The 23468-nt window shown below is 42.0% G+C and overlaps 1 protein-coding gene across 7 annotated transcripts in view; it reads left to right on the plus strand.

Annotated features, from left to right (window-relative positions):
* tbc1d5 (TBC1 domain family, member 5) overlaps positions 1–23468 on the plus strand; it is a 494311-nt gene that overhangs the window by 399970 nt on the left and 70873 nt on the right. For all 7 annotated transcript variants that reach the window (XM_078235915.1, XM_078235905.1, XM_078235953.1 and 4 more), the window contains 2 exons: positions 4658–4743; positions 10682–10926. In XM_078235915.1, the coding sequence (XP_078092041.1) occupies positions 4658–4743; positions 10682–10926 (331 nt within the window). The remainder of the gene's footprint in view (positions 1–4657; positions 4744–10681; positions 10927–23468) is intronic.

Below are 23468 nucleotides of genomic sequence, written 5' to 3' on the forward strand. Positions count from 1 at the left end.
ATTGTTCTTTCAACGTGCTGCACAGGCACAATGAGCTGAACAGCTTCCTCCTGTGCTGTATGATTCTATGAACTAAGTTATACATATTCCCCAATAAATAATTTCAAAGCTGCAATATCGCTAAACAATTAAAATAACTATTTGCATTTCATTATGCCCTCTAACCCTGTAATGATACTGACTTGTAATTAGTTTCAGAAATGAATTATTCTACCTGACTGAAGGTATGCACTTACATCACCTAAAACTATTAATCTTTGGAGACATCAAAAATGTTTGCTTGGCTTTCTGAGCAAAGTTAACTTTCTATGAAAGAAACTCCCTAATGAGAAATAAATTGAATTTCAAACATGCCTCTCAGGAAAAACCCAAACGAAGTGACATTTGCACAAATTAAATTGAGTTTGCATGTCTACATGTGCTACATTTCTTTTAAGAGGAAATTTCAACTTCCGTTTCTGTTAGCACAATTGCGTTAGATGCTGTTTAGTAAAACTATCTGCAATTTCAGTGCATGAAACAGTTTTCTCCAAGTTAAGTCTTGTTTAACAAATTGCAAGGGAGAAGGGGAAGACAAGTTTTGAGATAATCAGTGCCTGTAGCATAAAAATAATAAATTGAGGATCACAGAGCAGCAACATGCCCAACCAGTACTGTGTATTTAAATCTTTCAGATTTTTCTACATCACTGGCCCAGTAAAACATATACTGGTGTGGCAACAATAATCTCTCCCTCAATGTCAACAAAACGAAGGAGATTGTCATCGACTTCAGGAAGCATAGAGGAGAACATGCCCCTGTCTACATCAATGGGGATGAAGTAGAAGGGGTCGAGAGCTTCAAGTTGTTAGGTGTCCAGATTACCAACAACCTATCCTGGTCCCCCCATGCCAACACTATTGTTAAGAAAGCCCACCACTTTCTCAGAAGACTAAGGAAATTTGGCATGTCAGTTACAACTCTCACCAACTTTTACAGATGCACCATAGAAAGCATTCTTTCTGGTTGTATCACAGCTTGGTATGACTCCTGCTCTGCCCAAGACCGCAAGGAACTACAAAAGGTTGTGAATGTAGCCCAATCCATCACACAAACCAGTCTCCCATCCATTGACTCTGTCTACACTTACCGCTGCCTCGGCAAAGCAGCCAGCATAATTAAGGACCCCACGCACCCGGACATACTCTCTTCCACCTTCTTCTGTCGGGAAAAAGATACAAAAGTCTGGGGTCACGTACCGACCGACTCAAGAACAGTTCCTTCCCTGCTGCTGTCAGACTTTTGAATGGACTTACCTTGCATTAAGTTGATCTTTCTCTGCACCCTAGCTATGACTGTAACACTACATTCTGCAGTCTCTTGTTTCCTTCCCTATGAACGGTATGTTTTGTCTGTGCACAAGAAACAATACTTTTCACTGTATGTTAATACATATGACAATAATAAATCAAATCAAATATAACAGAGTAGGAAAAGCTGGCTGGGTAAGTGACATCCTGGAGAAGAGCATTAACTCTATTTGGAGGAACCACTGATGATTGTGGAGTAGTCTGAACTCCAAATCCGTTAGTGCTCCTAGCAGTAATGTGATGGGTCATACTAAACAAACTGGAAGTAACATTTTGTAATATTATAAATAATTTAAAGTTATGGGTTGTTTCAAAGAGATTAATATAACAACCAACATTTATACTGTTGGTTCAGTCCATACAGATTTTTCATGCCAATGTCTAAATGGGATATCTTTTCAGCTAGATTTCTGACGATTGTCATCTATGTAATGACAATCAAGATCATCCCCGATGTTTTTGAAAAGAGCCCGCATGGATTTTCTCCTAGTTGTGCAATCCGCGGAATGTTCTGGGCACTGCTCTCTGACACAGTTACACTGAGGTTTTCACATAAACACATTAACATACGTCCAAACATAAAATCTCTCATGAATTTGCATGGGCAAGCAGATCATTAATGATTATTGACTGAGGTAGGGCATTCTCACAGAGGTGTGTGTTTCCCAAGAAATTAGCCATTCTTTATTGATGTAATGCTCTTGATCTTTTTAATTGGCTTCAGTTGTGTACTGATCATTTCTGTCTTCAATTAACTACTGCACTATATTGAGTGTGGCTTTATTTCACTGCTGATCACAAGTCTTATGTATCAGATTAATTGATCAAGTTTAAAGCAATTGTAACAGAAAGAAAGAAAAGTGGTTCATACTTCAGTTAACTGTCTGTCATTGAAGATCAGCTAAATGGCTAATGGATTGATATGACCATAGATGACTGAGCCTAATGATCTGTGCACATGAACCTCTCAAAATGAGCACAGTCGGCAGAATCTTGCCATCCCAACCTGGATCTGTGGATAATTTTATGGGCTAGGACTGCTTCAGGAAAACAGACATTTGAACCAGCTTCAAACTTTTTAAAGTGGTTATAAGGGTAACTATCTGATATCAACAGCAACAGTGTATATTTACATAGTGGGTGGGATTTTCCAGCCACATGCTCCCCAAGACCAGAAATTCCCACCCGAGGTCAATGGATCTTTAAATGATCTGCCAAATTTTCTGTCCCGCCCATAACGATTATTGCAGCTGGCAGGACCAGAAAATCTTGCCCTGTGTCTTTAATGTAACGAAAGTCTCAAGGCCCTTCGCAGGAACATTATCCAAGCAAAGTATCATATCAGGTTATATAAAGGAGACATTAGGTCATACTGTTAAGGGCACAGCTGATGGCAAATGCCGAGCTAAAACAGAAAATACTGGAAAATCTCACCTGTTGAGATTTTTCCAGCATTTTCTGGTTTTGTTTCAGATTCCAAGCATTCGCAGTATTTTGCTTTTATCTTGGTAAATGCTGAGCTGTTCAATTCTCGGAAGGGAAACTTGAAACAACTGCCCTCATGTTTGTGTTTGCAATTTGTGCAGTATGAGGAAAGGTTTTGAAATCCATAAATGATGCCTCCAGCTACTTGTGATGATGTCATTGTAGAATAAACGTTTACTAAGAAATAGGGAAAAAGATAACTTAGATTATGATAATAGCTTCACACAGTACCAACGCTATAAAACAGTTCCAAACAATCTTAATTTATTTACCTTCAGATCTAACCTTCCCCATCTGTTCCGCAACACCTTAGATTTTAAAATCTATAAAAGTACTATAATTTTTACAACACAGTGCCTTTAATTTTCTCATGAGGTACCCTCTCTGGCTAATACCAGTTAACTTTTCAGATCTGGATTTATTCACACAGGTAATTGGGAGTTTGATTTGCAATTCCTGCTGCCTTTTGAGTGCTAAAACAGAAACCTTCATAGGTTTCAATATTTCCTTAAATATGTTCTTTCCCTTTGATCCATCCTTTGTCTCACCCAGAATTGATCAATTTCATCTCTTTACTTTAGCTTCTAGAATTTAAAAGTAAACTCACTCTGCCAATACTTTACCTGTGACAACTTTCTCCCACACCTTGCACATATTCTCCTTTGAATCACCACAACCAATTCAAATCCACTCATGTTCTATAACCATCCTTACTCAATTACCTTAAGTAAGCATCTATTTGAAGTCCAACTAAACCCATTACTATATCAAACCCACAGTTTAGATTCACACAATCGCTCTGTTCCCTGCTTTAATTAACACTCTCCCATAACCCAATATGACAAGAATTTTACCAGCAGAAAAATATTACAATTTCTTGGGTTTTCCTGACGGGTTTTCTTGATAATATGACCAAAAGCTTGGTCAAAGAGTTAGGTTTTAAGAAGTGATTTAAAGGAGGAAAGGGATGTGCAGAGGATGTAGGAAGGGAATCCCAGAGCCTGGAGCCAAGGCAATTGAAGACATGGTCACCAATGGTGAAACAATTATGGTTGAGAATGCACAAGAGGCCAGAATTCAAGGAGGTATCTTGAAAGATTGTGGAGTTGGAGGAGTTTACAGAGATAGGGAGGAGCAAGGCCATGGAGGACCATTGAAAACAAGGATGAGAATTTTAAAATCAAGATGTTGCTTGGCAGAAATTATGCAGACTTACTGAGCAATATAATGAAGAAGAAATTCTATTGACCCAGCATCGTGATGACGTGATGCGTACCCAATCAAATGAGCTTCGATGTTTCATGCAGGTTTCTTAATTCATCAACTATCTTGTAATATAAGTATAGAACCATACAGCGCAGAAGAGGTCCTTCGGTCCATCAAGTCAGCACCGATGCATTAGAAACACCGGAACTCCCACCTAATCCCATCTGCCAGCACTTGGCCCATAGCCCTGAATGTTATGATGTACCAAGTGCTCATCCAGATACCTTTTAAAGGATGTGAGGCAACTCGTTTCTACCACCCTTCCAGGCAGCGCATTCCAGACTGTCACTACACTCTGGATAAAGAGGTTTTTCCTCACATCCCCCCCTAAGCCTCCTGCCCCTCACCTTGAACCCATTTCCCCTCGTGACTCACTCTTCAACCAAGGGGAACAGCTGAGAATAAAATAGGTTTGACCTAATTAGATTAACACAACAATTGAGATAATGTCAGATTCTTGATGACAAACTTTGGAGCTCTCATTTTAGAATATGAAATAATGTACCACATTTTTCTGTAAAGCTTAAAAATTTGTTTCACTTTTTTATTCTTCCTAGAACAACCCAAGACCTGTGAATTACCAGTTCCAGCAGAATCTAGATTATTACATGGCTCGTGGTGCAGAAATTGTAAATAAGACACGGTAAGATTTAAATGTAGATACAGTATTATTTTTGTTATTCCTACTAAGTTTTCTTTCACAAAATATTTATCTTTCAGTCATATAAATTGCCAAACCATAAAGAATAGTAGTTGGACACACAATCTTCGAGCTGGCTTTGCCATTAAATGAGATCATGACTGAGCTTTTACATCAACTCCTTTTCCCTTATTGTCCAAAATCTATTGAATGCTTGACTTGACTATATTTAAATGGTTGTTCACATTCCTTGAGGGTCGAGAAATCCGAAGATTTAGAACCTCTTCAGTGAAGGAATTTCTCCTCACCTCAGTACTAAACAGCCAAACCTTTCATTCTGAGGCTATGACCCCTGATCTTAAAACTCTCTGGCAAGGGGAATAGACCCTTGGCATCCATTATTTCGAGCCTGCTATGAGTTTTATACATTTCAATTTCATCTCTCACTCCAGAGAACATAAGCCCATTCTACTCCATCCTTCTTCTTAGGGCAGCCTTCTCATCCCTGGAATCAATCTATTGAATCATAATTACATCCCCTCTATCCTTCTTTACATTAGGAAACCAGAACTTAAAGTGCCAGGTGTGGTCTCTCCAAAGCACTATAAAATTTCAACAAGACTTCCTTACTCTTGTATTCCATCCCCCTTACAAAAAAGATTACTATTTTGCTTTCTCGATTGATTGTGATACCTACATGTCAATTTTCTGCTACTTCTTGGCAATGTTACAATCCCTGGGGTGAACCATAAACCAAGTTTACCAAATGGCCCTTCAATCAGATCATTAATGTCCAAGTATTCATTAGTCACATCCTTTATAATAGATTGTAGCATTTCCCTTACTACTGATGTAAAGCAACAGGTCTGTAATTCCATCTTCTCTCTTTTCCTCCAATCTTAATTAGTGGGTGACATTTGCTACTTTCCAATCTGCAGGAACTGTTCAGAATTCATAGAATTTTGGAAGACCAATGTATCTACTATCTCCATAGCAACCTTTTTCAACACTCTGGCTTGTAGAGTATCATGTCCTGGGACTTATCAACCTTCAGCCTCATTAATTTTTCCAATAGAACCTTCTTATTAATGCTGATTTCCTTTAATTCCTCTCATTCTCCCTAGTCTTTTGGATCTCTAATTCTGGGAGATTTCATGCATCTCCCTCAATGAAGACAGTCAATCTAACAAACTAATCAATCAGTTTCTCTGCCATTTCTCTATTCCCCATTATAAATTCCCCTGACATACAATTGATGCAAACTCTTAGAAGTCCTTTTAAAATATTTTTAAAGACAATTACAGATTCAACATTCATTTTAAAGTAATTACAAATTTTCTTTGCTGTTCTACCTCCAGGTCATAAAACCATAAGATGTAGGAGCAGAAATAGGCCATTTGGCCCATTTAAGTCTGCTTCACCATTCAATGATATCATGGCTGATCAGATATGATAATCCTCAACTCCACTTTCCCACCTTATCCCCATTGTTAGGGAGAAAGATACAGCTATTCAGCTGTAGTGTACTTCACACTCTCACTCTTGAGAAAACCAGACTAAGCCTCTTTTGGGAGGGGGGTGGGGGGAGTGGAATTTTGGACCATGTAAAGGACTGTTGACCTCGGGTGGGATTTTCCAGTTTTGGGGCGATGCGACCGGAACATTCTGCACTTGGAGTTTCAAACAAGACCTTTAATTGAACTATAGAATGGGCTGGCCCTCGTGCGCCAACTCGTGGTTCACCAGGGAGAGTGCTGATTCAATATGAATGATACAGACAGTTATAGTTAAGATCTAGCTACAATAAATTAGCATATACCATTCAAAAGATGTACATTTGCACAGGAGTTGCACATCCAATCATGATTATCGATTAGGTTTACATCATGCCTAGAGTGCGAGTATAATTGACCAATTACAGCATGTGCATATCTACTTGATTATAATATCCAATCAGTGTAAGGACTCGTACATGTTATCTATTCTAATTTATTACCTGCTACAATTGGCTTTAACATAATTTGTGTCTGGCTTGTGGACAGCAATTTCATTTCCTTGTCCAGTTTTACTGGTGCTTAATGAAGTCTATAGCGTCGCCTCCCTAAGTTATCTCTAGACGATTTGGCTGTCAGAGTAGATGGTAGAACAACCCCACATTGTTTTTACAGACCTTGAGATCTAACACTTGTGAAGTCCTGTGTGGGAACTAGCCCTGGCTGATTGTGCTCTTTGGATGCCTCCTTGCAGCTAACAGCTTGCCCCTCTCAGACCAAACTGAAGATTTTTAAATCCTTTTAGTAAATAGCAGAGATGATAATCATATACTAGAGTTTTTAACTAATGTTTTTGATATAATAATAAGATATAGAAGCAGAAATACGCCATTTGGCCCATCGAGTCTGCCCAGCCATTCAATCGTGACTGATACTCTCATCCCTATTCTCCTGCCTTCGCCCTGTAACCCTTGATCCCCTCAAGAACCTATCTATCTCGGTCTTAAAGACACTCAATGACCTGGCTTCCACAGCCCTCTGTAGCAATGAGTTCCACAGATTCACCACCCTCTGGTTGAAGAAATTCCTCTGCATCTCAGTTTTAAAGGAGCGTCCCTTCACTGTGAGATTGTGCCCTCAAGTTCTAGTCTCTCCCACTGGTGGAAACATCCTCTCCACGTCCACTCTATCTAGGCCTCTCAGTATTCTGTAAGTTTCAATTAGATCCTCCCTCATCCTTCTGAGCTCAATTGATCCAGACTGCACAACTGCTCCTCATATGACAAACCCTTCATTCCTGAGATCATTCTTGTGAACCTCCTCTTGACCCCCTCCAAGGCCAGCACATCCTTCTTTGGGTATGGGGCCCAAAACTGCTCACAATATTCCAAATGGGGCCTGAACAGAGCCTTATGCAACCTCAGCAGTACATCCCTGTAATGTCCAACATCTGCTTCCCCTTTTCCTCCTTTCACCCATTATCCTCTGTTCCATTACTGATTAAAAATCTGTGATTCTCAGCTTTGAACATACTTAATGACCCAGCCTCAACAGCCCCTTGCAGTAAAGAATTCCACAAATTTACTACCCTTTGAGAGAAGTTACTCTTCAACTCTGTATTAAATGGGCAATGTCTACTCTGAGATTATACCCTCTGGTCCTAGACTCTCCCACAAGGGGAAACAACCTCTCAGCATCTACCCTGTCAAACCTCTGAGGATCGTATACGTCTCAATCTTCTGAACTGTAATGCATACAGGCCCAATCAACTCAACCTTTCCTCATAAGGAAATCCCTCCAGACCTGGGGTCAACTTAGTGAACTGTTTCTGGACTACCTCCAATCTTTCCTTAGGGGGACCAAAACTGTTCATAGTATTCCAAGTGTGGTCTAAAATAGTGCCTTGTATAGATTTATTTTTGTACTCCATTCCCGTAGAAACAAAGGCCAACATTCCATTTGCCTTCCCTATTGCCTGCTAAGCTTGCATGCTAGCTTTTTGTGATTTATGCACAAGAACCTCCAAATCCCTGTGTGCTGCAGCTTTCTGCAGTCTTTCTCCATTTAAGTAATATTCAGCTCTTTTATTCTTCCAAGCTAAGTGCATTAGTTCACATTTTCCTACATTATATTCTATTTGCCAAGTATTTTCCCACTGACTGACTTAACCTGTCTACATCCCTCTGTATACTCTGTATTATCCCCACAATTTGCCTTCCGAGCTATTTTTGTGTCATCCGCAAACTTGACAATAGTACATTCACATCCCTCGTCCAAGTCATTGATATATAGCACTGATCCCTGTGGCACTCCACTAGTTACAGTTTGCCATCTTGAAAATGCCCCTCTTACCCCAACTCTCTGTCTTATATTAATTAACCAATCCTCTATCTATGTTAATGTATTACTCCTAAAACCATGGGCTCTTATCTTGAGTAGCCTTTTGTGCGGTACATTATCAAACGCTCTTTGGAAATCCAAGTATATTACATCCATTGGTTCCCCTTTATCTACCCTGCCCATTACCACCTCAAAGAATTCTGATAAATTTGTCAGGCCTTCTTTCCACTTTATGAAGTCTTGCTCATTCTGCTTGATTATATTATATATTTCTAAATGCTTTGCTGTTACATCCTTTATAATTGACTCAACATTTTCCCAATGATTGATGTCCCTCTTTATTGTTTTCATCATAGAATCCCTACAGTGCAGAAGGAGGCCATTCAGCCTGTACTGACCCTCCGACAGAGCATCTTACCCAGCCCCACCTCCTGCCATATCCCTGTAACCCCACATCTTTATTCTGCTAATCCCCTTAACCTATACATCTTGGGACATTAAGGGGCAATTTAGCATGGCCAATCCATTAACCTTTTAGACTGTTGGAGGAAACCGGAGCACCCAAAGGAAATCCATATGCAGACAAAGGGAGAATGTGCAAACTCCACACAGACAGTGACCCAAGGCTTGAATCAAACTCATGCCCCTGGTGCTGTGAGGCAGAAGTACTAACCCCTGCCACAGTACTATCCTCATCATTTGCTGGTTTCTAACATTTTCTGAATTTTCTGGCCTACCACTAATTTCCATAGAGTTGTATGCCTTTCAATTTGAAACCACCTTAATTTCCTTAGCTAGCCACAGATGGTGCATCCTTCACTCATAGCGTTTCTTTCAAAATAGAAATTTTCTTTGTTGAGAGTTACAAAACATCTCCTTAAATGCCTGCTGTTGATTCTCAATGGTCTTGCCTTTTAATCTATTTTCCAATTCCACCTCAACCAGTTGTCGTCTTACTCTTGCAATTGCTTTTATTGAAATTTAAAACGGTAGTTTCAGACCCAAATTTCTCATCCTGAAACTGGATATAAAATTTGCCATGTTGTGATCACTCTTGCCTAGAGGTGCTTTACTATAAGATATTTAATTAATCCTATATCATACACAACCCTGCCTGCTCCCTGATATTATACTAAAAACCTGTCCCGAATATACTCTGTGAGCATTTAAGTTCAATATCAGAGTACATCAAGTTTGATACATTGCTATCAAATTCCGCACTGCTATCTTAAGACATGTTAACCCATTTATTGTAGATGAATTCAAATTTTCATTGAAATAATAGAAAAAACTAATTTGACAGTAACATGTACCTGTACTTGCCATCATTCTTTTCTCCAGTATTTTGTATTATTATTTCATGGGGTGTGGGTGTCGCTGGCAAGACCAGCATTTATTGCCCATCCTTGATCGCCCTTGAATTGAAAGGCTTGCTAGAGTCAATCATATTACTGTGAATCTGGAGTCATATGTAGGACAAACCAGGTAAGGTGGTAGATTTACTTCCCTAAAGCACATTACTAAACTCGATGAACTCTTAGGACAGTCGGTAAGACTAGCTTTCAGTTCCAAATTTTGTTAATTGAATTTAAATTCCACCAACTGCTGTCATAGTATTTGAATCCATATTTCCAGGGCATTAGCCTGGGTCTCTGGATTGCTAGTCCAGTAACTGTACCACCATCTTTTATTGTCCATTTATCCATTCTCTTTCCTTAACTTAAAAGTTACTTTACTTCCCACAATCAATTTTTCCAATATCAATATACCTTTCTTAAGCTACCATCTCATTCCCTTTTAAGGGAATGTTATGGGCTTCATTTTAGCAATGATTTGAGGCAGAATTCCCCATTTTAATCAACCACCATATTAATAAATAGTTTCTACACTCCTGATTAATTCAATGTATGATCACCTTGAATTTGTATCATGTTTTAAGAAAGTGCTTTTGTTCAAAGAGTAGTTTTGTTATTTGCATGTTGTGAACATCATTAGTTTATATCTTTCATTCACAGACGTGTAATTGTTAAATTGATTATTGGTGCTAAGATATATAAATACATTTTCTATAAATATAAAATAATTCTTAAATATTTGATTGTTTTCAGTGCTGGGCCAAAGGTTGCTCCTCTCAACATCAATAAAGTGTCCAGTAGCTTAATGAACCTTGGACGGAAACTGATAAATCCAGCTATTTTAGGTGGTACCAGCAGTTTTCAAAACATTGGGACAAACTACAGCAGCAATCCTGCACCCCACCCATCCACGCACAAAGCCATAGGGGAACACACCCAACAACATCAGCAACAGCGAATGATGAAATCTGAAAGCATGCCTGTACAGCTCAGCAAAGGTAAAAGTTAATAAATTGTAAATTGTATTGTATTCTAGTACCTTGGGTAATAATACAAAGTTGTGCATTTCTTTGAGGTTTTAGCACACCCTAGTTAGTTTTAATTACAAAAGATGCACTAAAATAAAAATACAGGTCCTAAAGTTAGAAAATCACAAGATGTGAAAACCATTTTTCGCATATTAGCACAGAGCCTGCAATCCCTGAACTCGGTCATTTTTCTTTATCATACTGGTTTGCTGTTGTATTTTCAACCCTGCTGAGGTATGAGAGCTGCTGCTGCACCCAGTCAGCTAGGGAGGACTTCTAATCCTGACTAGAATTTTGGCCCCACATCTGCTTTCAGGAGCCTACCACCAGGCAGCTAAACTGTCCCTTGCCATATCTGGAAACCTGAGGCTGATTGGAAGATCCCAGTTGACCTCCAAAAATTGACCTAAAAATGGCCATTATTGGGTTGAATTGGTTATCCATTGCCACTTGCAGGTGGGTAGCCTTGCTGCCTCCCCTGGGAAAATGCCTTGGGGTGGGCTCAATCCAGGGGAAGTCCATGTCTGTCTCCATTCCATTCCTGGCCTCTGACTGGCCTTAAACTCCCCTTAGTATCAGTGTAAAGAGATCATCTTCACAATCAGGTCTGATGGTAACGCCCTCTGTCTATTCACCCTCAGTCCTTGCACGCATGAGCTCATAAAAAGATAGAATTCTCCCCCCTGCAAGCAATTTCACCTTGAATCTGAAAGAGATTTGGTAAATAAAAACAAAAAGTGCTGAGAACGCAGCAGATCTGGCAGCATCAGTGTTAACTTTTCGAGTCTATATGACTTCTTCAGAAATTGAGAGATTTAGTAATTCTTGTCAATTAATATCAGCTGAAATTCAAATATCAGTTGAAACTGGGTTCAAAGTCATGACTTCAAAATGGTAGTCCAATTTTATAATAGAAACACAAGAACTGAAGAAAGGCAAGCTGGATTAGACCACTCGGCCTGTCAGGCCTCCTGCCATTCAATACGATCATGTTTGATCTTGGGCTTCAACTCCATTTTCTCACCTGCTCCCCATTATCTTTTAATTCCCTAAGGAACCAATAATCTGTCTAGCCCAGCCATAAATATAGGTAACGATGGCGCATCCACAGCCCTCTGGTTAGGAAATTCCAAAGATTCACACCCATTTGAGTGATGAACTTTCTCCTGATCTTGGTCTGAAATAATTGACCCCTTATCCCCATGTTGTATATTCCCCAGCCAGCAGAAATAACTTCTTGGTGTCTACTCTGTCAAGCTCCTTCAAAATAATTATATGTTTCAGTGAGATCATCTCTCATTTTTTTTGTTTATATATCCAATTCAGTCCAATCAAGTCCAATTCAGAGTCTCATCAAGTGAGACATTCCCGATCCTAGCTGACAAGACAGGGCTCTCACCTCCGGTCTTGGGCTTGATCTACATGATCCAAGCTGATTGGAGCAGGCATTGCACCTCCTCCAAGGCTTGATTTCATTTGCATCTTAGCCAAAAGGCCGAGGTGCCGCTTTTAAAAATTGCTTCAATTGAAGCCACAATGTAACCTTCTGACTTCAACCAAGTACAGCATGTCAATACTACACTTTCATTGCAAAACGACAGATCCAAAAATTACAAAGTGCAAAAAGGAATCATTTTTACAGTACAATACTATGCTTATTTACACAACATTACATTCATTACATTTCATTACTTAAAACTATATAAATCAGATTTTACTGTGTGCTGTTATTTTTCAGATTGGCACACAGTTACGCAGGCCGAGGGTATTCTGCAGTTACTGGGCCCTCGGTCTGCCTCAGTTGAACGGCTTTACACGGTGGCCTTTCCCCATTGTGCCTTGGCGGCGGCTGCCCCAAGCTTGAGCGCGTCCCTCAGTACGTAGTCCTGGACCTTGGAATGTGCCAGTCTGCAACACTCGGTCGATGACAAATCTTTCAACTGGAAGATCAGCAAGTTTCGGGCGGACCAAAGTGCGTCCTTCACCGAGTTGATGACCCTCCAGCAGCAGTTGATATTTGTCTCGGTGTGCGTCCCCAGAAACAGCCAGTAGAGCACAGAGTCCTGCGTCACCGAGCTGCTCGGGACGAACCTCGACAAGTACCACTGCATCTCACTCCAGACCTTCTTTGCAAAGGCACATTCCACAAGGAGGTGTGCGACCGTCTCATCGCCCCCGCAACCGCTTCGAGGGCAGCGTGTGGTGATGTTGAGACCTCGAGCGTGCATAAAGGATCTGACGGGGAGTGCCCTTCTCACCACCAGCCAAGCCAGGTCTTGGTGCTTGTTTGTGAGTTCTGGTGATGAGGCATTCTGCCAGATGACACTGACAGTCTGCTCAGGGAACCATCCGACAGGATTCGCCATCTCCTTTTCTCTCAAGGCCTCAAGGACATTACGTGCTGACCACTGCTTGATCGCCATGTGGTCAAAGGTGTGTTTGCGGAAAACGTTCTCCACGAAGGAGAGGTGCTGCGGTACGGTCCAACTACGTGGAGCGTTCCGCGGCAATGTGGCCAGACCCATCCTCCGCAACACTTGGGACAGGTAGAACCTCAAAAGGTAGTGGCACTTGCTGTTAGTGTACCGAGGATCTACACACAGCTTGATGCAGCCGCACACAAAGGTGGCCATCAGGATCAGGGTGGCATTGGGAACGTTTTTCCCTCCGTTCTCTGGAGATTTGTACATCGCTTCCCTTCGGACACGATCCATCTTTGATCTCCAGATAAATTTGAAGATGGCCTAGGTCACTGCTGCTGCACAGGATTTGGGGATAGGCCTCACCTGCACCACGTACAACAACACAAACAGTACCTCGCACCAGATGATCAGGTTTTTTCCGGTGATAGAGAGGGAGCGTTGCTCCCACAAGCCCAATTTTTGCCTGGCTTTGGCGATGCGTTCTTCCCAGTTTTTGGCACATGCCCCTGCCGCTCCAAACTATATCCCCAGCACCTTAAGGTAGTCTGCCCTGTCGGTGAAGGGGACAAAGGATCTGTCAGCTCAGTTCCCAAAGAACATGGCCTCGCTCTTACCCCGGTTGACTTTGGCTCCCGAGGCCAGCTCAAACTGCTCACAGACTTGGAGGAGCCTGCGAACAGACGAGGGGTCCGAGCAGAAGGCAGCCAAGTCATCCATGTACAGGGAGGCTTTGACCTGCGTGCCTCCGCTGCCTGGGATTGTGACCCCTTTGATGCCTGGGTCGCATCTGAGGGCCTCGGCAAAGGGTTCAATGCAACACACAAAAATGACGGAGGAGAGAGGGCAGCCCTGCCTGACTCCAGACCTGATCCGAAACCTATCTGATTCCCACCCGTTGATTGAAACTGCGCTACCGATGTCTGTGTAGAGCAGTTGGATCCAATTGCAGATTCCCTCCCCAAAGCCCATTTTGGAGAGCACATCCATCATGTAGCTGTGCGATATTCTGTCAAATGCCTTCACCTGGTCTCGGCTGATCTCACCAGGCAAGACTGTTCTCTTCCTGTTGGGGGGCACTTCAGCGGTCACGGGCATTCGGCCTCTGATATTCGGGTAAGCGTTCTCCAAGGCGGCCTTCACGACACACGACGGCGCATAGTCGCTGAGCAGAAACTGATAACCAAGTTCCGCACACACGAGGACAGCCTCAACCGGGATATTGGGTTCATGTCACACTACCTGTAATCCCCCACAGTTGCCTGGACCTGCAGAGTTTCACTGGCTGTCTTGTCTGGAGACAATACACATCTTTTTAGGCTGTCTTGATGCTCTCTCCACTCACGTTGTTTTGTTTCTTAAAGACTTGATTAGCTGTAAGTATTCGCATTCCAACCATTATTCATGTAAATTGAGTCTGTGTCTTTATATGCCCTGTTTGTGAACAGAATTCCCACTCACCTGAAGAAGGGGCTTGGAGCTCCGAAAGCTTGTGTGGCTTTTGCTACCAAATAAACCTGTTGGACTTTAACCTGGTGTTGTTAAACTTCTTACTGTGTTTACCCCAGTCCAACGCCGGCATCTCCACATCTCGGCTGATGAGGCAGGTATCCACCTGCCTGTCCTGCATGTAGGCGATCATATCCCTGAGTAGCGCGAGGCTATCAGAGATCTTCCTGCCGGGTACAGCACAGGTTTGATCAGGATGGATCACTGACCCCAGAGCAGACTTGACCCGGTTGGCGATGACCTTGGCCAGAATTTTATAGTCCACGTTCAATAGTGAAATGGATCGCCAATTTCTAATTTCTTCCCTTTCCCCCTTCTGCTTGTAGATGCCTTTCCTCATGGATTCTGACATGCTGCCTTCCAGAAGCATACTCTCCTATACTTCCAGGAGGTCCGGGCCCGTCAAGTCCCACAATGCCGAGTAAAGCTCAGCCGATAAGCCGTCGCTTCCGAGAGTTTTACCCTTCTGAAAGAACTCGACAGCCTTTGTCAGCTCATCCAGAGATACCGGTCTGTCCAGGCTCTCCCGCTCGCTGTCGTCTAAGACTTGCGTGCTAGACAACAGGAAAGACTGGGAGGCCGTGCTGTCTGTTGGCTTCAGGTCATACAGTCCGGCATAGAAGGATTTGCAGATCCTCAGAATGTCAGACTGCGATGACCTTACAAAGCCATCTTCTTCCTTCAGGTTGCTGATCACACACCTTCTGGAAGAAGAAACGCGAGCACGTTTCGTCCTGCTCCACAGAGCGGACCCTGGACCGGAAGATAACCTTGGAGGCCTCCGAGGCAAAGAGCGAGGTTTGCTGGCTCTTCACCTCCCGGAGATCCTCCTTGACATCAACCCCCATCGACTGCAGTTGGAGTAGCTCCTGCATGCTTTTCTGGAGTCTGGACATTTTCCCCGTCTCTCCCTGGCCTTCTGAACCCCTTTGCGGATGAAGAACCTCTTGATGTTGCCCTGAATGGTTTCCCACCAGAGCGATGGAGACTCAAAGAAGGTTTTCACGGTTCTCCAACCGTGGTAAACCCTTTTGAGTTCCTCGAGGTTTTCTGGGGTCAACAGTTCTACATTTAGCTTCCAGGACCCCCTGCCCACTTTCTGGTTTTCCACTAGCTGACAGTCGGCCAGCAGGAGGCAGTGGTCAGAAAAGAACACCGGCTTGATGTCGGTGGACCTGACTGTGAGCGCGCGGGATACAAACATGAAGTCGATCCTGGAGCGGACAGACCCGTCTGGCCGCGACCACGTGTATCTACGCTGCCCTCCGTCTGCTGGGTTGCTGAAGACGTCGAGCAGCTTGGCATCTTTGACTGTTTCCAGCAGGGCTCTGGACGTAGCGCTCAGTTTGTTTTCAGCCCTGCTGGATCGGCCGGCTTTGTCTATAATGCAGTTAAAATCCCCACCCAGAATGATTGGCCTGGAGGTGGTGAGCAGCAGTGGCAGCTGTTCAAAAAGTGCCAGCCGCTTGGTCTTGACGGCAGAGGCATACACATTAATCAGCCTGAGAGGGCAGTTCTTGTACGTGACATCGATACTACACTTGATCTTAGCCAAAAGAGAGATCATCTCTCATTTTGCTAAACTCCAGAGAATATAGGTCTAATTTACTCAGCCTCTCATCATTAGGTCAGCCTCCTCATTCAGAAACCAATCTCGTGAATTTTTCCTACCGCCTCCAATGCAAATATCATCTTCAGTATGGAGGCCGAAACTGCACCCTGCTCCAGGTGTGGTCTCATCATAGCCCTGTACAATTGGAGTAGGACTTAATTATTCCTGTACTCCAATCCTCTTGCAATAAAGGCCAACATGCCATTTGCCTTCCTAATTGCTTGCTGTGCCTGCATGCTAACTTTCTACATTCTTTGTATGAGTAAACCCAAGTTTCTCTCAACATTAACATTACAAGTTTCACATCTTTCAAAAAACATTCTGCTTTTCTTTTCCTATGACCAAAGTAAACAACTTCGTACTTCCCCACTTTACGCTCCATCTGCCATCTTGCTGTCCACTCAGTTAAACTTCTGTATCTCTTTGCAGTCTCTCTCTGTCCTCTTCACAATGTAGATTTCCACCCAGCTTCTTTGTATGATAAAGGGATTGCCTTGCTATCTTTTGTTTGACTTTTAACTATTTTTCATCATGAAAAAACAGAGTCACAGAACTTTTGTGCCAGTAGTAAAAAATAAGCACAAAGGTAAAGGTGAAATCACAGCAAAATGATGTACTTAAAAAGGCTTGGATGAATAACCCATCAGCCAAATCGCTGACCAAACATGTTAAAAAAATGTAGGCTTGTAGATGGTCTTACAGACTGTGTTTAGGTTGTGCAATGTTTATTTTATTGTTAGCTCCTAAATTGTAATTTTCTCATTTTCTTTTATTTTGCTGGAAGTAAGATAACCTTTCTTTTCTTTCCTTGGGTTAGCAATAACAATGAGTCACTCTAAAATATTCCATGTAAATAGTGGTGATCATATTACCAAAAATTTGAATCATACTTTATTGAATTATATATCACCACTGTTGTAGTTACTGCAGTGTTTGGGTATGAGTGCTTGAAGGAGTGCTATTTTTCTTGCACTTAAGAATGCCTTAAGTAGGCATTCTAATAGAATTGGAGTGATGAAAATTGGGTTGAATGAAGATATCATTAACAGGGAGAATGTTAATCTAATTTTTTAACATTGTATATAATTAAGAGTTCAGGACAGATCAACCATTATAAAAAGTATTCACTACATTGCTAGTTAATCCTAAATGTAATATGTATACCCTACCTAGTGCTTCTGGCCTTGTAAAAAAGGTTTTTTGCTTGTTTTTAAAAAAAATGAGTGAGTCAAAGGCATTGTATGTGAAATGTTTTCAGTGGTAAGATGGGGCACTGCCTTGTCCCAGTTACATAAATATAACTATGATCTGAGCAACAGAGACAAGAAGTTCCATTTTAACTCTTCAGAATCTGGAAATAGCAACGGGAAGTAAAATAGTTATTCTATATATTGCTGCTAATTGAAACTTTGGAAATTACTCAGTGATTTTTTAAAAAATTAATTCACAGATGTGGACATCACTAGCTGGCATTTATTGTCCATTTTCTGTTGCATTGAGAAGATGCCATCTTCTAACACTGCTCTGAATGGTTTGATGCAACTGAATCACTTGCTAGAGTGAGGGCAGTAAAGAATCAGGCATGTTTATGTGTGACACTACAAGTTTCCTTTGATCAAAGACAGCAGTAAACTAGTTGTGTTTTTACAACAATCCAACAACCTTTTTAAAATTTGCAGAATTCAAATTCCAAATTGCCATGCTGAGTTTAAACTCCCATTCTCTAGATCATACACTCAGGTTCAGAATCACGGTAACATCATCACCACATTATCGAGAACGAATAATCTCAAAAATGAGTGAGCTATTTTTAATGATTTAACTACTCAACTCATTTGTTTTGATATTTTCTAGATGGTACATTTACATTTGAGAACTGAAATTTAGTTAGAATAGACTCAAACTGCTTCCTCATATTTCTCAAACAGATGTGTGCAGCCTTGATAAATGATACTCCTCACTTCATTAGTGAGTCATAGAATTTGAATATATTTCAACTCTGATCCAGTGAGCAAAATATTTAAATATATTTTTATTGCCCGCTGAAAGAAAAATACTGTGACTACTAGACCACTCAAAATAAAAGACTGGAAATATGCAATTACACAGCATATGAAGCAGGGAAATGTAGTTGATGTTTCAGGCCGATCTTTCATCAGAATGAAAATCATTAGTGATGTAGTATTTGTGATTTAAGGAGGTACATAGGGAGGTAAGTGAATGTCTGACGGGTGAGTGGGGTGGAGGTGGGGATAGAATGATAGGGAGATATGTGATAGCAATGATGGGAAGATATGTAATGAGTTGGGAGACAGGAATGATTAAATGACAGAAGGGATGATGGTGGAAGGCTAAAGGGGCTGGTAATAGGATGAGGAGAAAAACAAAAGATGCAAAATAAAACCAGAAAATTCTGGAAATATCCAGAGATCAGGCAGCAACTTGGGAAATGGAATTAGTGTTTCAGATCAATAACCTTTCTTAGAACAAAAGGTACGTGTAGAGAAGCTGTAAATGAGAATGACCGAATCATTGACATTGCCTGAAAAAGGTAAAAGCATTGGCTATGATCTGAAATGGAAAGACGACGACGACTTGTGTTCTCTGTCCGAAGATAGGTCCAACCTACAACGCCATAACTCCCTCCACAGGTAGGGCAGGGAGGCCGCTTCTGAATCCACTTCAGGTGGCGCAAGAATCAAATCCTATGTTGTTGGTAAAAAGTCCTTTATATTGGCTCCCCTGATAGTTTGTTGGAAGTATGTCCAGGACTGTCAGATTTTACTAGTGGCATTCCTGCTACTGAGTCATGCATTCCAAATAACCTCTTAGTTTTTTCTAATCACTCTGACCGTTTACTAGAATTTCTTGAAGAATTGTGCACTCTGAAATGAGAGCTGGGACAAGTCTGATTAGAATTTTAGATTTGGAACCAATGCCAATTGTATGTCTACAGGTGGATAACCAGGCAGCACTAACAACAATATTAACATGACTGCAACTCAATATTCCAGACAGAATCTTAATTATTACAAAATAAATAGTCGATGTTGGCTCACCTGCAGGTTCAGGCAGTTAAACATTTAATCCTTGAGCCGTACAGAAAAGGACAATCTGAGTTACTAAAGCAAAATACTGCGAATGCTGGAAATCTGAGATAAAAGCAGAAAATGCTGGCAAAACTCAGCAGGTCTGGCAGCATCGGCAGAGAAACAGACTTAATATACAGGATTTTATGATCTTGTTCGGGCGAGGCTTCTAAATTCCGCCAAAAGGCCAAAGGAGAATTGCGTTCTGTGAGCCTTGCCCGCCCCAATTTTGGAGGTGGTAAAATTCCAGCCAATATTCAGGTCAGTGACGTTTCAGCAGAACTGATGACAGGTCACAGATCTGAAAGGTTAAATTCTGTTTCATTCTCCACTAATATTGTTGGACTTGCTGCCAATCAGAGTTTGCTGATTTAAAGTGGCAAAAGGTTTTTGCTGCTGGCCATAGGGTCTGGTATTGGGATTAGAAAACCAGCCAGTGTTCCAACTCCATATTGCTATCCAACAGACCTTCTATTAGAAATGTTAAGAGCTATTATTAAAGATGTTGTAGCAGAGCACCAAACAAATTTCAAAGTATTCAGGTATAGTCAACTTGGCTTTGTGAAAGGCTAATTGTGTTTAACTGATTTATTGGAGTTCTTTGAAGGAGTCACGTTCTGTGGGTAAAGGGGGACCGGTGGAAGTACTGCACTTAGATTACATAGAACAGTACAGCACAGAACAGGCCCTTCGGCCCACAATGTTGTGCCGAGATTTATCTGAAACCAAGATCAAGCTATCCCACTCCCTATCATCCTGGTGTGCTCCATGTGCCTATCCAATATCCACTTAAATGTTCCTAAAGTATCTGACTCCACTATCACTGCAGGCAGTCCATTCCGCACCCCAACCACTCTCTGCGTAAAGAACTCTTGATATCCTTCCTATATCTCCCACCACGAACCCTATAGTTATGCCCCCTTGTAATAGCTCCATCCACCCGAGGAAATAGCCTTTGAACATTCACACTATCTATCCCCTTCATCATTTTATAAACCTCTATTAAGTCTTCCCTCAGCCTCCTCCGCTCCAGAGAGAACAGCTCCAGCTCCCTCAACCTTTCCTCATAAGACCTACCCTCCAAACCACGCAGCATCCTGGTAAATCTCCTCTGCACTCTCTCCAGCGCTTCCACATCCTTCTTATAGTGAGATGACCAGAACTGCACACAATATTCCAAATGTGGTCTCACCAAGGTCCTGTACAGTTGCAGCATAACCCCATGGCTCTTAAACTCCAACCCCCTGTTAATAAAAGCTAACACACTATAGGCCTTCTTCACAGCTCTATCCACTTGAGTGGCAACCTTTAGAGATCTGTGGATATGGACCCCAAGATCTCTCTGTTCCTCCACAGTCTTCAGAACCCTACCTTTGACCCTGTAATCCACATTTAAATTAGTCCTACCAAAATGAATCACCTCACATTTATCAGGGTTAAACTCCATTTGCCATTTTTCAGCCCAGCTTTGCATCCTATCTATGTCTCTTTGCAGCCTACAACAGCCCTCCACCTCATCCACTACTCCACCAATCTTGGTGTCATCAGCAAATTTACTGATCCACCCTTCAGCCCCCTCCTCTAAGTCATTAATAAAAATCACAAAGAGCAGAGGACCAAGCACTGATCCCTGTGGCACTCCACTAGCAACCTGCCTCCAGTCCGAAAATTTTCCATCGACCACCACCCTCTGTCTTCAATCAGATAGCCAATTACCTATCCAGAAGGTATTTGCTAAAGTGCCACATCAAAGGTTATTGTGGAAAAGCTCTTGGTGGAGGGGTAGCATATTTGCATGGATAGCAGATTGGCTAGCTAACAGGAAACAACATTGGCGTAAATGGATCTTTTTCTGGTTGACAGGTGTGGTGTGCCACAGAGATCAGTGCTGGGGCTTCAACTTTTTACAATTTATATAAGTGACTTGCCCGAAGGGGCCAAAGGTATGGTTGTGAAATTTGCTGATGACACAAAGATAGTTAGGAAAGTAAATTATGAAAAGGTTATAAAGAGACTACATAGGGACACAGACAGGTTAGGTGAGTGGGCTACAATCTGGCATGTGGAATATGGGGGGATCTGCCTCCTGTTCGGGGGGAGGTCTACCAGGGTGAGGGGGGGTAGAGGGGTTCGTCACTGCTGAGGGGGGGGGGGGGGGGACTGGAGATCGGGGCGCTCCAGGACGTGGGTGGGGGGTCGGGGCTGGTCCAGGAATGGTCGTGGGGACCGCGATCAGGCCGTGGGGCACACTGGGTGGGCAGCAATCTGCAGGCTGACTGTTCGGGGCCACTGCACATGCGCAGAGTTTCAGAACTGTCAGTCTCTGGCGTGAATCGGCCCCACCCCTGAGCTTTAAATGATATTCACGATTGTCACCTCTGCAGTGCAGAGTGTGGGAGATTTGAGTCTAAACTTGAAAAAAAACAATAGTGATTTACACCACTTCCCCACGAATTCAGCACTTGGAACCTTTTTGGGAGAATCGCCCCCCAAAAAGTGGGAAAATGTGGAATTGGCCATTTTGGCGGGAGAAATAAAATGGTGCGAGAATGCAGAGCTCTGAGTTTGAGGGATGTGAATGCCCTCGTGCATGGATCACCAAAGGCTCGTATTCAGTTGGGCAAGTAATTAAGAAAGCTAATAGAATATTATTGTGAGTGGAATTGATTTCTAAAGTAGAGAGGTTATGCTTCAGTTGTGCAGGGTGCTGGTGTCACCCCACCTGGAGTACTGTGTACAGTATTCGTCGTCTTATTTAAGGAATAATGTAAATGTGTTAGAAGCAGTTCAGAGAAGGTTTACTGGACTAATACCTAGAATGGGTGGAAGAAAGGTTGGACAAGTTAGGCTTATATTCACTGGAGTTCAAAAGAATAGGAGGTGACTTGATTGAAACCCTTAAGGTCCTTGGGGGTCTTGACAGGGTACATGTGGAGAGGATGTTTCCTCTTGTGGGAAAATGTAGAACTAGGAGTCACTGTTTACAAATAAAGTTTTGCTCATTTAAGACATGAGGATTTCTTTTTCTCGCGAGGATCATGAGTCTTTGGAACACTCCCCCTCAAAAGGCAGTGGAAGCAGAGTCTTTGAATATTTTTAAGGCAGAATGAGATAGATTCAAGATTAGCAAGGGGGTTTTAATCAGATCAGCCATGATTTTATTAAATGGTGGAGCAGGCTCGAAGGGCTGGGTGGCCTACTCCTGCTCCATGTTCATCTGTATATTTGTATGTTGGAGGGCAATATGTGTGGCCATATTTTAAGGACAGATTTGGAATCAATTGTGATGCTTACTGTAGTAAAATAGCCTGTTAATACTTGATGTCTAAGCTCACAAATGAATAATGGCTACTCGGATCAATGGCTGATAATGTTTTATTGTGAAGTCAGTCTTGCTTTATCAGTTTCAGTTCATTTGCTATTGTACAATGATTTATGCAAATTTCTTTCTGTTCTGAGACAAAGTATACCAAAAATTCAAATAGGTTTAGTTAGCCTTCAAAGGGCATCTTATCTTGATGGTTACTTGGTGGTTCAGCAGGTAAACATATTCCCCTGATGTGACGTTGAGCTCTGCCCGCTGGGAAGGTTGGGTTTGATCGCTGATTGATGTTTGAGTTAGCTGATCTCAGTTTGTTTCTGAGGGACTGTCTTTCAGCTAGGGGAAGATTAATCAGGTTCTCGGACCTGATCACTGGAAAACATGCTTCTGTAATGACCAGTTTTAACACTGGGTTGGATTCAGCTGTGTTACCCCCATGAAGAGAACTGAGTGACGCTTGCTATTGAAACTCCTCTAAAGAGGAAGAAAACTGAATAAAAACATGCCAAACTAAACTATTTCATGTTTTCCTCATCGATAGTTGATAGATTTATTTATTC

The sequence above is a fragment of the Mustelus asterias genome, chromosome 2 (genome assembly GCF_964213995.1).
Source record: "Mustelus asterias chromosome 2, sMusAst1.hap1.1, whole genome shotgun sequence".
Classification (NCBI taxonomy): Eukaryota; Metazoa; Chordata; class Chondrichthyes; order Carcharhiniformes; family Triakidae; genus Mustelus; species Mustelus asterias.